Source organism: Zychaea mexicana, assembly GCF_025766255.1.
Source record: "Zychaea mexicana strain RSA 1403 chromosome Unknown BDB00scaffold_79, whole genome shotgun sequence".
Lineage (NCBI taxonomy): Eukaryota > Fungi > Mucoromycota > Mucoromycetes > Mucorales > Lichtheimiaceae > Zychaea > Zychaea mexicana.
The window spans coordinates 53,579-69,384 of NW_026516742.1; the positions used below are offsets into that span (position 1 = coordinate 53,579).

Below are 15,806 nucleotides of genomic sequence, written 5' to 3' on the forward strand. Positions count from 1 at the left end.
CTCCAAGTTGGGGACCAGGAGCTGTTGCTGGAGCTACCACTGCAATCCTAAAGCAGACGATGTTACTGTTTATGTAGCAAGAGAAGTTCTTCAAGGTATTAGAAAAGGAAGAAAGGATATAAGAGCCTGTCCGCAAGTAAATTATTTACTTGACTTTCATCGTTAAACAGTTCATATTCATCTTTCCGATAGATATATCAGAAGCCAAGCTTTGGCAGGTGAAACATAATGGCTTAAGTGTGCTATAATATCCTTTGTATATTTTCCATTACTCACCAGTCTAACTCTCTGATCATATCATAAATAGTGTCTAGTAGATGGAACTTTGGTGATTGAGTGTACTCGTTGGTGCTCGCCTGACATGCTGCTGCATTTGAAAAGCCGCATTTTTCTTTGACAACATCCCGAAATAAATTTTTATTCAACCTCTCTGCTTTGATCAACTTTTCCGTCATGCCCGCCACAAAGAAACAGGGATCCGGTGGATCGGCACTCAAACGACTCAGAAAATCGCTCACCACTGCCGGTGTCGTCGGCCAAGAATCAAAAGCGAGCCGATCGAAGAAGGACAGAAAGCGTGGTATCCCAACCGAAGTTGGCAGGAACTCGGCTGCTGACAAGCTCAGTGTGATTCGTGACGAATTCAATCCTTTCGAAATCAAAACTTCTCGTACCAAATTCGATGTCATCAATCGTAAAGTTAAGGGTACTGGTGGAAAACCGGCATTAAATAAGCAGATTGGTGAAGAAAACGTAGGTTTTTTTATGTTCAAAAGGAGGGGGGAGGTGTGGTGAGCTCATACACAAAACTGAGGGTGTCTCTTACTCACTCAATTCTTTTTGTATATAGCGTAAAAAGACATTGTTGTTGGAAATGAAAAGCAAGGGCCATGTGGGTGGTATTCTTGATAAGCGTTTTGGTGAGAACAATCCCCAATTGACACCTGAAGAACGTATGCTTGAGCGTTTCACAAAAGAAAAGCAGGTAAAACAGAAAAGCAGTAAATTTTTCTAGGCTGAGAGTGTAATGCGTAGATCACCATGGCAAAACTTATTAACACTATGATTTGTTATATCAACATAGAAAAACGCAAAAAGCAGCATGTTCAACCTGGAAGACGACGACGATCAAATGGGACTGACGCATTATGGGCAATCGCTCGCCGAGATGGACGACTTTGACGATACTGGCTTACGCTTGAGCGATGATGAAGAAGGACGTGGTGGCCAGTTGGATAGAAACGTTGTCGCACAAATGCATTTCGGTGGTTTCGATGACAACAAAAAGGCCGGTGAAAACAACGGTGACGGAGAAGGAGATCGGCCCAAATCACGCGCCGAAGTCATGAAGGAGATCATCATGAAGAGCAAAGTATACAAACAAGAAAGACAGGCTGCCAAAGAAGAAGATGAAAACCTGCGTGAAGGATTGGATGAAGAGTTCAAGGACATACAGGCATTGCTAGACACCCAGTCCTCAAAGAGAAAGCCCTTGGTGTCACAGACGGCCCTGTTCTCAAGATCTGAAGCTGAAAAACCAGAGCAGAAGGACGACGACGACGACGAGCAGAATGACGAAAAGGAGAAGAATAAGTACGATGATTACGATGTCATGGTCCAGGAGCTTACTCGTGACAAGCGTGCCATGGCCACCGATCGTACCAAGACTGAAGAAGAAATTGCTTTGGAAGAAAAGGAGAAGTTGGAAAAGGCTGAACGTGCACGGAAGCGACGTATGGAAGGCCTGGACTCCGAATCCGAAGACGAGGGTAATAAGCGTGGACGTGGCCGTAAGCGCCAACGCAAGGGCGCTAATGCACCTGAGGGCGACGATCTGGATGACGACTATTTGGAAGACCTGGAAGATGAAGCCAGTAAGCTCGGTGAAGGTCTGACACTGGAGGATATCCAAAACGGTGCTCTTAATGCCGACGACTATAGCGAAGACGACGAAGCCGAAGAAGGCAGTGGAATTGACGAAGACGAGGAGGAAGACGAAGAGGGAAGCGATGAAAATGAAGAAGAAGATTACAGCGATTTGGAGGAAGACGAGGTTCCCGAGTTTGGTGACGATGACGATGACATGAACGATTTTGAAAGTGGTGGCCTCGTCAAAAAAGCTGCTAAAGCAATCAAGGACAAGCAAACCAAAGCGGTACAAAGCGATATTAAGCGCGAAATCCCTTACACGTTTGAATGTCCAAGCACACACGAAGAATTCTTAGAGATCATGAAAGGTTTGAATGTGGACGACGCGCCTACAGTTGTCAAGCGTATTCGTGTTCTTTATCATCCCAAACTGGGCCCAGACAACAAGGCAAAGCTTAGCACATTCCTTGGAGTCCTTGTCGACCATCTTGGATACATTGCATCGACCGTTACTCCTCTTCCACACAAAACGTTGGAATCACTCATCGCACACACTTTTGGAATTGCCAAGCAACTGCCGACAACAGCAGCAGACGTGTTTGTTGCCAAGTTAAAGGAATTACACGGTACCATGGGTCAAAAAATGAACCAGCGACAAGGCTCAGCATTTCCTGACGTTGAAGAAATCACACTGTTACGATGCCTTGGTAAGGTATTCCCTACATCCGACTTAACACATCCCGTGGTAACGCCAGCCACTATCTACATGAGCCAGGCATTGGCTTTATGTCGAGTACAATCAGAAATTGATCTTGGACGGGGGTTGTTCCTTTGTCTTTTGTTCCACGAGGTAACGAGAAGATATGTTTCTGTTGGAAAACAAAGCAGTCGGATAATGTATGCTTACTGAACATTGCCAATCTCAATAGTATCAATCATTTTCCAAACGCTTTGTTCCAGAAGTCCTTAACTTCTTGCAACGGTCTCTGGTCCTTCTTTCACCTAAAGATCTGTTTAATAACGACGACTTGCCCGGTACATTCCCCATTGGCGACAGCAGCGGTGTATCACTTCATATCGAAGACTCTGTCTTTGAAGGCGCCGAGGAGATTCCATCTTTGACTTTGGAGCAGCTTGGAATCGAAAACGTCGAGCATGACGAAAGCCATCTTCTGCGACTATCATTATTGCAAGGTGCTTTACGATTATTGACTCGATACCTACAGTTATACGCATCCACGCAGGCATTGGTAGAAGTGTTTGAGCCTTTGCACAGCATAGTAACTCAAATGTTGACGGTGTCATGGCATAAGGATATCGAGGTAAGTTTTAATTTTTAGATGTATGTACCAAAGGAACGTACTTACTAAGAGCACAAATCGACGATTTTTACACAGTCATCATTAAGTATTTTACAAGATCGACTGAAACGACAAATGAAGTTCTGCAAGGATAAGCGCACAAAGACCCCATTACGAATGCAATCGCATCGACCCATACCCATTGCGCAGCACTTGCCCAAGTTTGAACAAGGCTACTCATACGACAAGCATTACGATCCTGACCGCGAACGATCTGAGTACAACAAACTTCAAGCACAGATCAAGAAAGAAAAGAAGGGTGCCATGCGTGAACTTCGCAAGGACAATATGTTTATGGCTCGTGAAAAGGCAAAGGAGCGTAAGCAGAAGGATGCCGAGTATGATAAGATGATCAAGGGTGTCATGAATATCCTTGAGAGTGATCAGGCCGAAAAGAAGCGACAGGAGCGCGAAAAAAGAAGATAAACAGTAATACATCCATACAAAATAAATTATCTATACTTTGTGTAACTAGACCAATCGTTTGTATTGAGCAGTCATAATGTGTTAACTCTGACTTTATTAAACGGCAAATAACGCGTGATAAGGGTATGTGCCAGTTAAGAGACGTGAGCGGAAACGGTGTAAGTATACGCGCTTGTACATGGGAGACACTATATGGAAGTTCCGTTTAAAAGATGGCCATGCGTATATATTATTGCATCCATTCATCCCTGGAAACCAGCCTCGTTCACCAGCAATCTGAAGATATCTGGCCGAGAATAGTGACCCGTGGGAGAGTTGTCCATGTCTAATTTACTTCTACATATTGATGTATCATACTAGATATTAGCACGTTTTGCATTCAATGCTAATTTGCCTTGTAGACCATAAGTTGCAGTACACTAGTCCCTTTTTTGTTTGTTCAAGTGCACTTTATTTTACCTGATAATATCATCCAAATCGATGTCAGCGGTAAGCAAACCTTCTCTCTCACGCAGTGGACCAGCCAATACTTCGCCGAGAGGGGTGACAATCATACTGCCGCCAGCAAGGGCAATGCTCTCAGGGTTACTGTTTGCCGGCAACGGATGACCCTCAGGGAAATCCTTACATCGCATGAACTGGTTGGCAGACAGTACAAAACAACGGCCTTCGAGGGCAATGTGGGTCATGGTGGAGGTCCAGACTTCACGGGTATCTACGGTCGGTGCGCAGTAAATTTGAGTGCCCTTGTTGTAATAATGCTGACGCAGCATGGGAACGTAGTTTTCCCAGCAAATCGTGCTCGATACGCGTGCCGAAAGCGTGGACGAGCGCTCAAAAGTAACGACAGGGAGCGTAGTGCCGTCACCCAGCCCCCAAACAGTACGCTCCTGTGCAGTAGGCATAATCTTGCGATGCTTGGCCACCAAACCGTGCGTTGGATCAATGTGGATGGCGGTGCAGAACAGTGTGCCGCTCTTGGCTTCCTTTTCAATCACCCCAATGACCAGGTACATATTGGCCTTGCTCGCCAGCGCGCTTAGGTGGCCGGTAACAGGGCCAGGCACTTCAATCGCGTTACTGTAATACTTCAAATACTCGTCCCGTCCTGCAGGTGTGCGCTCGCCCAAGTGCATACCAAAAGTGCTGTACTTGGGGTAGCCTCCTATGAAGGCTTCTGGGAAAACTAGCAGATCCACTTGTTGCACTGACGCTTCGGTCACGTATTTCTCGAGTTTTTCGAGGGTCTTGTCCAAATTATATAGCGGTGTGCCAACTTGCACGACACCAACTTTCAGTTTTTGTTCCGTTGACGCCATCTTTATTTAAGGCGTTTGTATCAAAGATAGGAAAGAAGAAGAAGAAGCCGTAAACGGGTGAGAAACGGTGAGAAGAGGATCAAATTGTCACAGGAAAAGCGGAGTGTGCCAGTAAACTTTGTTGTAACGGCTGAGAGATTGCCCGATCATGCTTGTTATGAGTCAATAAACAGTAAGTTGTATAGCTGATATTTTCATAGATTTTTGGAAATGTTGATATATGATAGTGAAATTTGCAAATAACGGAGGTGTAACTGACGTAGATCTAATGTACCTTTGATTATGCGACCTGCCTCTGTCTTCTTCTTTCCTTCGTAAGTCAAGCTGACGATTCATCTAGTTCTATCCCAAGACAATGGTTATCTGCTCACTATGCTTATCATGTCTCCACATTTTATTTAATCATTAATCTTTATTCCAATAGTATGGCAGTCATCAATCTTTCTAAAGAAACGCTCTGAAGTAAACAATACATGACTAAAAATCGAAGGATAGATAATACACACCGTAACAAACTACTTATCCTCACTTACCCAGAGAACTCAACAATCAATCTGTCACTTCTGTCGTTCGGCAAGCAGACACCTCTCAATTATGACAACAAATATGCTAGATCCTTAATAATAAAAAGGCCGTTTACGACTTGCGAACATGCACGAAGTAACGGATATGTTCATGGCTACTACTACATACATCTATGGTTATTGATCGTGTGATGTTGACTTTATAAACATTTGCTTAAAGAAATTCACGACAGCCACCCGTTTAAAGGGACACTGAAGATTGCAGAACGCAGTATGTATGTTGAATATTTGAATACAGTATGAACATTATTGAGTACAAATTATCGTCCGTAACTACGTTCAAGAACAACCCAGCCATACGTACTAACCGACAGTTATTCGAATCATCTTCCCATATGCCGACGTTGGAATAGCCCTGACCATAATAAACAGCTGTTTCCGTAATAGAGGCAGAGGAAATTAAGTAGCAACATTATTGATAGTCCGTGAATTAAACATGATCGACGATTTAACAAACTGTTATTTGTACACATACAAATTAGTCATCGACAGACAGTTCAAGGAGTTTCGAGGTCCTAACTGAAGCTGATATACACTCGGCTTGTCAAAATAAAACCAATGCGATCAAGTGCCAAAATATACAGTGACAGTGTGTTAGCACCAAGAACTTTTTTGTCAACAAGGGTGTTCACTTCTTGAATGGATTAAAGCCCAAAACGAGACGCAAGTGCTACGAAAATAGAGTTCCGTCTCTCTAACTGTTTGACGGATTTTCCTTATCCAGCGCGTGCCTGTTGAAGTGGGTCTGTGCTTTACTCCATCATTGAGAGCTACGTAACCGGACATTGCTGCCAAGCTGATTTTCTTTCCTTTTCTACAACATTCTTTATAGTAGCACCAAGCCAAAGCCATAAGACAAACATGCAACAGCAAATCCGACATGTCAGGTGCTACAAGAAACCTTGTGATTGGATGCTGCGCCCGCTAGCCAAGCACTAAATCGCGCGCGTGCCCGAGAGCCCGAGAGCAAAGAACACTTTTTTTCTCCCTCAACCTAAGCATACTCTTTCCCCCCTTGAAAACCCATCTCATACAGTAATGAGCTACAATCAACAACAGCAATACGGCTCTCCTGCCCAAAACTATCAGCAGCCACCTCCTCCCGGCTACGGTGGTGCCCCGGGCGGTGCACCCGGTGGTTATCAGCATCAGCAACATGCTGGCTACGGTAAAGTGTTTCGGGATTGATGGTGAATGTCAAAAAGGACGAGTATGAAACTCCTTTCTCTGTGCTCATCTCATGTTCTGAATACCTGACTATAAATAAAACAGGCCAAGCACCTCCCCCTCAAGGTGGTGCACCACCAGCCAATGCCAACCAACAATTGTGGGGTTGGTTCAAGGCCGTCGACACTGACAATTCCGGCCAATTGACGGTCGATGAGTTGCAGCGTGCCCTGATTAACGGTGACTGGAGCCCCTTCAATATCGAAACTGTCCGTTTAATGGTGGCCATGTTTGACAAGGGTAAGGAATAGGTCAGGGTGGGTACTAACGTGGTGGAAAGGATAACTAAAGGGGTAGATGGTCCTGTACATGATAGATCAAACCGGTACGATCGATTTCCAGGAATTCTCTGGTTTGTGGAAGTACATTGAGGATTGGAAGCGCTGCTTCCAGACGTTTGACGCGGATGGCTCCGGCAGCGTTGATCGTAGTGAGATGGGCAACGCTTTAAGAACGTTCGGATACAACCTTTCGGACAAGTTCATCAGTCTCCTGATTAACAAATTTGATAAATACGGTGAGTTCTATTTCCTTTCTTTCGTCTGGTTATGTGCAAGTCGCTTCCTCAGTAGAGCCTTCTTTTTGTTATCATTATTCCCCTTCACCACCCAACACTTCCATCTATGCCTATGCCACCCCGCTGCCCACTATGCACTATTAGATTAAAAAGAGAGGAGTTGGACTTATGACACAATTGTATGGAACAAACACAAAACACAACTCACACAGGACACTGGAGTGCAGGCAAAGGAGACGTGACATTCGACAACTTTGTGCAGGCCTGTGTCACGGTCAAGACACTGACAGATTCGTTCAGACAGTACGATACGGATGGTGATGGTTGGATCCAGATCAAGTATGAAGACGTAAGTAGAGCAGGGTTACACACGATGAGTTTATTCAAGGGTGGTTTATCTGTCAATCTGACCGTGCGTCGTCTTTATTAAATACAGTTCCTGGAGCTTGTGGTACGCCAGCGCGGTTAAGAATAATAAAAGAAGAAAGGGACTTAATAAAATAATGTGCCAGGCCAAGAGCAAAGTGCTTGCCTGTTTTGGATTTCAAACATCCGCTTGCCTTTTTGCTGCTATGACGATGGTGCTGGTGTGGAGTAGGGGGGGGTGGGGTAACGATGGTGATATTATCATGATTTTTGTCGCTGAGCTTTGACTGACATGTGAGAGTGCGGTTGCTGTCTTCCTTTTCAGCAGCCTATTCGGGGAGGATGCTGCTGACATTTTTTCTACTGTTTCGTTTTTCCGTTTTCGCAGGTTTTGGCTCTGCTGAGCCCGTGCGCAGAAGATATATATATCTTAGCTACTTTCAATTCCCACCCTCTCTCTTTTTCTGTTGTTCTTAAAACAATACAAACACACGCCCCTCCCCTTTCCTCTCCTTTTTTCTCTCTATCTCAATCCTGTATCTTATGGAGGTCGTCCAAGTACAGCCGAGAGACTCGTACCTCCACTATATCTATGTGCCCACCAAGGGCACCGCCATACGCTGGTCCTTCACCACAAAACGCAACAATATCTCCTTTGGCGTTTATCGACGACGCGGCCAGGCTCCATTGCCTTCCTCCTCCGAGATCATCTTTCGTGCCCAGCAGCAATTGCAGCAACGCCAACTCTCTGCCCCTCCAGGCGAATTGCTTCCTGACAGCAATAGCAGCAACAGTCGCAGACACCATGGTAACACCAATATAATAGAACCTTCTAAATGTCCACCATGCAGGAATCTTAGAAAATCTAACATGACACAACACACCACCCCTTGCTAAATTCTCAAAGACGATGACGAGTCTGAATTCAGTGTTACGTCTGGAGCAACAAATGCAGGTCGACCTCGTGCCAAATCGGTAGCCTCAACAAAACTCAAGGAACAAGGTCTTGACGAGATTATTCCGATTCAACATATGAATTCAAGCAGTACCAAGATTGAGGGCACCTATGTTGTAGAAGAACCAGGAAACTATGTTATAGTTTTTGGCAAGTTGTCAAATCGATGCTCAGGAACCATGTTCCCCACTTTCCCTTCTTCATTTCCCCACCTCCTTTTTTATAGCTGAGGCTTATTCAGACGTTTTCTCTCATAGATAACACATTTTCCAGAAACAAGGCAAAGACTTTGACGTTCTCGGTAGCACTGGTGGATTCCCATGTCAAAGCTACGCTGTCACAGCAACATAATGACATGTCTGGCTGGCTTCTCAAGAAAAAGCGCAAGAAAATGCAAGGTGGGTGGAAAGAAACGTGTTTTTTGTCATGCATGAAAAATTTAGGAAAAGGAATATTGACGCCAAGATTACACACACACTAGGCTGGGCCAAGCGCTGGTTCCAACTGTCTCCCTCAGGCGTGCTTTCATACTCAACATCCCCCAACAGTGTGACGCGTGGATCCATCCAGATCATGCTTGCCACGATCTCGTCGAACCCGGATCAGCGACTTATCCATATTGACTCTGGAACTATGCTGTACCACCTCAAGACATTAACTTCGGAAGATCACGACAAGTGGACCGCGGCCTTCCGTGCATATCGTTCGGGCGGTTCCATTGAAATCCAAGATGATCTACCCACGGCTGCTGGCATGTTAGATGACCCAGTAAACCAGCAAGACACGATCGAAAAGGGCGTCAAGAGTGCTGCCGCCCTGAGGAACAGCGCAATTCGTCTGGGCGACAATATTGATGTGCTTCGTGCCTTGCTGGATCAGCTGTCGCATGTGCCTGGCACAAAGGACTTGTCGCAAAAAATCGTCGCATTGAGCCAGCAGCTGGAACGAGACCAGAAGTCAATCCAGTCGAACGCTGAAGAACAACAAAAGCACTGGACATCCTTCCGCAACGGTATCGCTTCCTCGGGCCAGCATAATGACGACTTGGATGACTTTGAGCCTACGAACTACGACAGTGTTCATCCTAGCATGAGCGCCAGATCATCCGTCTCAGAGCAATTTTTTGACGCCGAGGATATTATCTTGAGTGGAGGTGATGACAATGATTCCTTTGGCGGCGGTGAAGAAGCTGAAGACACTACCAACGAAGATAGCAGTGACGACGATGATGGTACGCTTTTCTGCGGTTTATTTTAAATGACACTATCTATTGCAGGGTAGACAAAGACTTACGTCACGTATATCAAACAGAACCTGAAGTCAATGGCCATGATACAGAAGGTTCTTTGGAGTTGAGCATTGCCGGTGACTGTGTTCGTCGCAATCGACTTCCATCGCACGCTGTTGGTGATGTTGGATCTGCACTTTCCGTGTTTAGGAAGAACGTCGGCAAGGATTTGTCCACTATTGCTATGCCCATCAGCATGAACGAGCCGCTTAATATGCTGCAACGAGCATGCGAGGATTTGGAGTACAGTGAAGTCTTAAACAAGGCAGCGACGTTGTCCGACTCGATGGAACGTCTTATGCATGTCGCTATCTTTGCCGTGTCGAGCTTCGCTTCTTCGCAATATCGTACTGGCAGAAAGGTAAGAAAACTGAGCACGCGTAACAAGAGGGAAAGAGTTGTGCTACATTATTTGAAACTTGTCCAGTAATTAACATCAATTATATATAGCCGTTTAACCCAATGATGAATGAAACTTATGAGAACATACGACCGGATAAAGGCTTCCGTTTCGTAGCCGAGAAAGTCTCACACAACCCGTTAATTATCGCTGTAAGTCTTTCCTGTCTGTTTGACGTAATAATGAACACTATTAACTTCTTTTTCCTAGGCTCATGCCGAAGCAAAGGCCTACAAATACTGGCAATGTACCAAAATTAAGAGTAAATTCTGGGGCAAGTCTATGGTAAGCATTTGCATTTTGCAAGGGAATTTTAAATATTTGACCAAAGTATGCTTAAAATCACGCCCGTGCTATGATTAAAAACAGGAATTCATGACTGAAGGTGTGTTCCATGTCACGTTGACGGGCCACGATGACCACTTTACGTATAATAAGCCATCCAGCTGGATGCGGAACATGATTGCTGGTGAAAAGTATCTGGAGACAGCTGGTGAAATGCAAATAACAAACCATACAACTGGCGAATATGCTACTGTGGCATTCAAGGAAGGTACTGGCGGTGGTCTGTTTGGCGCGCCTTCGAACCGAAATGATGTGGTCGCGACGTTCTATGATGCCAAAGGCAAAAAGTGTAGACGTATTGTGGGCAAGTGGAGCGACAAGCTGGCCGAGGAAGTCGACATGAACAAGCGCAAACTTTCAGTGCTGTGGACTGCAAACCCACCTGGAATTGAAGATTACACCAAATACTATGGATTCACCCGGTTCTGTGTCGAATTAAATGAAATTACGGATATCGAACGTAATAAGCTGCCTATCACTGATACTCGATATCGACCTGATCAGCGCTTATATGAAAATGGTAGGAAGAGATTACACCACCCTCCTTATTGTACAGCATAATATGTTTACCACGATAGAACAAAAACTAATAACACGAAAAATTAGGATTGGCTGATGAGGCAGACACAGAGAAGCAACGGATAGAGCAAAGGCAGCGTGAACGCCGAAAAGAGTTTGCTGACAAAGGGATTGCATGGAACCCACGCTGGTTTACTATTCAGCCTGATCATTATGCAGACCCTCTTTTTATTCCACCTAGTGAAGGTCAACCCACCTCAGGTGAAGGCCAGTCTTTCCAATATACCGGACAGTATTGGCAAGCTCGTGAATCAGGCCAATGGCCTAGTGATATGTTCGAATTGTGGTAAAAATAATAACAACTTTAATGTATACCTGGTTTTTTGATATATTATAGAAACTATACTGTACAAGCAAAACTTCCTTCATCCTCCATCCTTTTCTCCTCCTCCTCCTCCTCTGCCTCCAATCCTCTTAAAACAGAGACAAATTTAGTAATCCTAAAGAATAGAGAACAAGATTAAAAAAAGCTTGCACGCAAATATACAGCCACTATTGTTCCCATATTCTTTTTGTTAACCAACTTACTGAGAATCTGTCGGGCAAAACGACCGGTGCAACAAGTGACCATCCATAAAAGATATGGCACAACCAGCCTGAGACAATCTTGACCCAAACTGCAGTGTAACTTTGTCCAATTCGGACAAAGTCACCATCGTCGTTGTTACTTGGGCCCTCAGCATCTTCCATGGAAATCGTGTTCCTTAAATGCATATAAGTCTCGTCATTATTCGCTTTGCCACTGAGGCTACTATAACAAAGGAAAGTGATCGGTCGTTACCAGTTGGTCAGAACCATGGCTATATACATGGCAGCGATAGCAAAGACAAAGTGGAAGAACGAGTAGTTGTAGACAGACCCATATCGCTCATCATCCTTATCATCAAAATCGTAGTCATCATCGTCGTCATCATCTTCATCCAATGCTGAACGTGGGAGCGCACTATAAACGCGGAGCATAAGTATTGATATCCATTTCCTCCAGCTACGGCATTATTTGCAGTCAACTCACCCGCTCTCCACAGCAGCGACCAAACGAGCACGTGCCGAACCATCAGTGCTCATTCTCTGTGCACCAGCTTCAACCTGATTAGCCATCAATGGGACAGCGCTTTCAGTTTCTAAGGGTTCATAATTTTGGCGACGTGCCTTATTCATGAGTGCACTATCCTGCGTAGCAGCCCTGCTAGTAGAATAAGCAACGGCCAAGAATGTAAAGATAGCACCGAGAACAATAGATGTTGTTTGTGGGCCTTGAGATCGTCGAAGAGGGTTACATTGTTTGTCATTTGGCTCGTTTGCGACAGCCGACAAGACCAAGTAAGTACAATAGATGACAACGATCGATGCTTGTGACAGTCCAGAGCGAGGATTGGCGGATTGGACCGAAGGTGAAATGCACAAGATGGTGACCAACAGGCAAAGAATCAAGTTTAATGTGACAAAAAATTGGTTCAAAGAACAGCCGTTGGTAGCAAAAAACCCGTACATAATGCCAGTCAAGGTGACAGCACCTGAAAACATCAATAGAGTGCCAGCTACATATAATTCGACAACAATCAAATCGATGTGGTTCAATATAAAAGAGCATTACCAGTCATCCATATTCGTCTGTCCAATTTGTCTTACCAATTAAGATGTACTTCCATCGGTTATTATCGCTCATTTCATAGTTTTCCAAACATCGTTCTGTCCAACTATGGGCGAAATCAACCAGCAAAACAAGGCCAAACAGGATGAAAATTGCTGCACCGATCAAAGCAAAGTAATTGCCCCATACCATGAAAAAGCCATTAGGGATAAAGAACGATGCAGTCAACAATGCAAGCCAAATAAGCACTTTTGGTCCCCACCATCTACGATAATTATAAAGAATAAGAATTCAAGATAAAGGCCTTGTCGGTTTCCTAAGAAGCGGAAATTATGATGCATTGTAGACTCACCCATTTTGAAGGTTTGCTCGCTTTTGCCGGCTATCTCGAACGCCAAGTAACACGATACCTAGTAGCGCATGGAACAATACTAGTGCAAAGCATACTCGATGCACCTACATATATTGTATGGTTCTTTTGTAAGAAACATGGCTTTCACTCTCTTTCTTTGCCCATGCATAAAGAGAAAATACGTACTGCAATGATACCATAACAAGTCCCACCGGCACATTCCAGTTTCATATAGTCAAGTGTAAGGTGTTGTAGTTGTTTGATTGCCCAATTGGATAACATGAGCCAAGCGAGCTAACAGTACATTGGTTTTTATGCATAAACCATGAGCTTCCTAGATATTAAACGTTCAGGCAGAGAAAGTGAAAACACTCACGATTGAATTCAATAGGAAAATAATCTGTTGATACGATAAAACTGTACGTTAGTATTTCCTCGATTGAAAATAGTTTATAACAGATAGTCTCTAAGTCTCGTTTTTCTTTTACGTACAGCGTAGCCGATGCGTGTGGCGATAGAATTGTTACAGTTGCAGCTATAAGCATAGGAAGCAGTAAATGCCAAGAACGATTAAAAGTGAATGCATAATAAAGTTTCCAACTTGATTGTCTAACCTTTTACAAAAAAGCGAGCATGCTGCAGCCGAAAAGCAACTGGCTATCCATGTTCCAACTGATCCAAGCGCTGGCAATGCAATGCAACTCAATGCAGCTCCCATTGTTGTTGTATGTAGTAAGTGAAAAGAAACAGATAATTCCCAAATTTAGCATAACGACTTCTTTTAAGCTCATCGTTACTCCGTCCCACTTCCTGCGGGTGCTGCATCAATCGCAAAACTACTACTGCCGGCTGAGCAAATTGGCAATATTTTATATACCTCGCTATTTACAAGAGCCGCAAAGCACACAAAAAACATATTAATGAAAGAATTCTCGGATTATAATATCTTTTTATACATTCAAGTTTTTTTAAGGGTGCTGCTACGAGACGTTGCCATGGGGACCTCGGGTGCACCTTTTGATGCCCGTTTCCGTTGCTTGGATTCAAACTCATGCCAGTCACCATGGATATCCAATAAGCTAGATTTAAGGTTAACATTTGTCCATTTCTACCAACGATAGCAGTAAGACGAAAATAAAAACTCACTTTTCTGGAGCAACAGCTTCCGGCTCTTCTTGTGTGAAATATTTGAATTCCAATGCCTTTGTTGCAGTAGGTCGTTTTTGTGGATCCATGGATAACATGGCTTCTAATAATTCCAAAGCTCCTGGCGAGAGCATGCTGAAGACGATATGCCATGGTTAATTGTGTTGATCCAGCAGTATGAAAGTTGATATGTCTATGATATTAATTCTTATTTCCTAACCTTTCATACAGTTCCTTGAATCTATTGGGGTATTGTTCTCTTGGTCGGACCAGCTCGTACCACGGAAGCTGATTTATTGTTGGCCATGATTCCAAAGTCGGCGTGCCCATGGTTCGATATATCAAGTCCAGCTGTGTAATTTCGTCGCTTCCATTAAAAGCAGGCTTGCGTGCAAAAAATTCAACCATAATGCATCTAAAATGTATATAGTAGGTTGAGTATACTTTTGCAATAACTATCCCACCTCTGCCTCCTAATTTAAAGTCACTTACCCAACGCTCCAGATATCAACAGCAGGTCCATATGCTGTAGCACCGAGTAGTAGTTCAGGGGGTCGATACCATAATGTTATCACACGGTTGGTATAATCATTGGATGAATTCTTTTGAAATGCTCGAGCAAGTCCAAAATCAGCAATCTTTAGCTCTCCTTTGTTGTTGACCAACAAGTTCGAGCCTTAAAATATACACATATGATTATTATCAGTGCTATTTTTCGACATCCTCCCTCCACCCATTTCGCCTCCTATTACCTTTGATGTCTCGATGTAAGATACCCATTTGATGCAAATAGGCAAGGCCTTCCAACATCTGCCTCACCAAGAATTTCGCATGTGCCGGTTCAAAATTGAAATTAGGATGACTTAATATACCAGATAGATCGTGATCCATATATTCCATGACCATATAAACCGAACCTATCAAACAATTTAAAGTAGCTGTTAACCCTTGGTCATATTGCTGCGTACAAACGCATACGTTCTTTCAAGGTAATCGTCAACAATCCTACCCCGTGCAACCATGATTTGTTGCAGTTCGACAATCCGCTCATGCTTGAGTCTTTGTAGCAACTTAATCTCACGCATAGCCGTTATCGGGAACTAAAGAGAAGATCAGTCATCTAAGGCAACCAAGTTTATCGTCGTTAACATCGGATATTCGAGAAATAACTTACTCCGTCTTTATCACCCTTCATCCTTATACGCTTCAATGCCATCAGGTTACCAGTTTTACAGTTTCTTGCTTTATACACCTTGCTGAGTATGCAATATTGATTAGTATGAAGAACGGGTGTTTTTATCAAAGAAGAAGAAAAAAGTACACGACGCATAACCATCTACAAAGACACATTGAGACATAATGACTTACCCATAGTTTCCTTCTCCAACTTGGCCGATCTTCTCAAATAACGAAGCTGGATCATCCTCTGTCCGAGAAGGATAGCCAACATCGTCCAACACCGAATCAGGCACACCACCCAT

General features: G+C 43.9%; 6 protein-coding genes across 6 annotated transcripts; 3 read left to right on the plus strand and 3 right to left on the minus strand.

The window, feature by feature from the left end:
- Positions 1 to 320: 320 nt before the first annotated feature.
- BDB00DRAFT_840463 (nucleolar protein 14) lies at positions 321 to 3,708 on the plus strand. The gene is made up of 5 exons (XM_053124770.1): positions 321 to 753; positions 851 to 985; positions 1,085 to 2,719; positions 2,799 to 3,191; positions 3,267 to 3,708. Exons 1-5 carry the CDS (start codon positions 454 to 456, stop codon positions 3,654 to 3,656), a joined length of 2,853 nt encoding a protein of 950 aa, XP_052976149.1. The 5' UTR covers positions 321 to 453; the 3' UTR covers positions 3,657 to 3,708.
- A 190-nt stretch (positions 3,709 to 3,898) lies between these two features.
- On the minus strand, positions 3,899 to 4,975 carry BDB00DRAFT_790716 (carbon-nitrogen hydrolase; the record flags this gene model as incomplete). Its single annotated transcript, XM_053120985.1, has 2 exons — positions 3,899 to 3,992; positions 4,116 to 4,975. The coding sequence occupies 2 exons, from the start codon at positions 4,973 to 4,975 to the stop codon at positions 3,899 to 3,901; spliced, it is 954 nt and encodes a 317-aa protein (XP_052976150.1).
- Positions 4,976 to 6,535: 1,560 nt separating this feature from the next.
- On the plus strand, positions 6,536 to 7,852 carry BDB00DRAFT_840478 (uncharacterized protein). The gene is made up of 5 exons (XM_053124771.1): positions 6,536 to 6,749; positions 6,832 to 7,026; positions 7,103 to 7,303; positions 7,516 to 7,652; positions 7,740 to 7,852. The coding sequence occupies exons 1-5, from the start codon at positions 6,716 to 6,718 to the stop codon at positions 7,770 to 7,772; spliced, it is 600 nt and encodes a 199-aa protein (XP_052976151.1). The 5' UTR covers positions 6,536 to 6,715; the 3' UTR covers positions 7,773 to 7,852.
- A 1,198-nt stretch (positions 7,853 to 9,050) lies between these two features.
- On the plus strand, positions 9,051 to 11,526 carry BDB00DRAFT_769779 (Oxysterol-binding protein-domain-containing protein; the record flags this gene model as incomplete). The annotated part of the gene is made up of 6 exons (XM_053119836.1): positions 9,051 to 9,855; positions 9,945 to 10,273; positions 10,363 to 10,464; positions 10,523 to 10,597; positions 10,682 to 11,177; positions 11,264 to 11,526. The coding sequence occupies 6 exons, from the start codon at positions 9,051 to 9,053 to the stop codon at positions 11,524 to 11,526; spliced, it is 2,070 nt and encodes a 689-aa protein (XP_052976152.1).
- Positions 11,527 to 11,728: 202 nt separating this feature from the next.
- On the minus strand, positions 11,729 to 14,118 carry BDB00DRAFT_918642 (serine incorporator/TMS membrane protein; the record flags this gene model as incomplete). Its single annotated transcript, XM_053128729.1, has 9 exons — positions 13,794 to 14,118; positions 13,672 to 13,714; positions 13,556 to 13,579; positions 13,366 to 13,473; positions 13,180 to 13,283; positions 12,866 to 13,092; positions 12,249 to 12,774; positions 12,018 to 12,179; positions 11,729 to 11,939 (listed from the first exon to the last, which is right to left on the minus strand). Exons 1-9 carry the CDS (start codon positions 13,895 to 13,897, stop codon positions 11,729 to 11,731), a joined length of 1,509 nt encoding a protein of 502 aa, XP_052976153.1. The 5' UTR covers positions 13,898 to 14,118.
- Positions 14,119 to 14,137: 19 nt separating this feature from the next.
- Positions 14,138 to 15,806, minus strand: BDB00DRAFT_769795 (Pkinase-domain-containing protein; the record flags this gene model as incomplete). The annotated part of the gene is made up of 8 exons (XM_053119837.1): positions 14,138 to 14,258; positions 14,326 to 14,460; positions 14,546 to 14,740; positions 14,818 to 15,001; positions 15,078 to 15,242; positions 15,335 to 15,425; positions 15,500 to 15,581; positions 15,694 to 15,806. The coding sequence occupies 8 exons, from the start codon at positions 15,804 to 15,806 to the stop codon at positions 14,138 to 14,140; spliced, it is 1,086 nt and encodes a 361-aa protein (XP_052976154.1).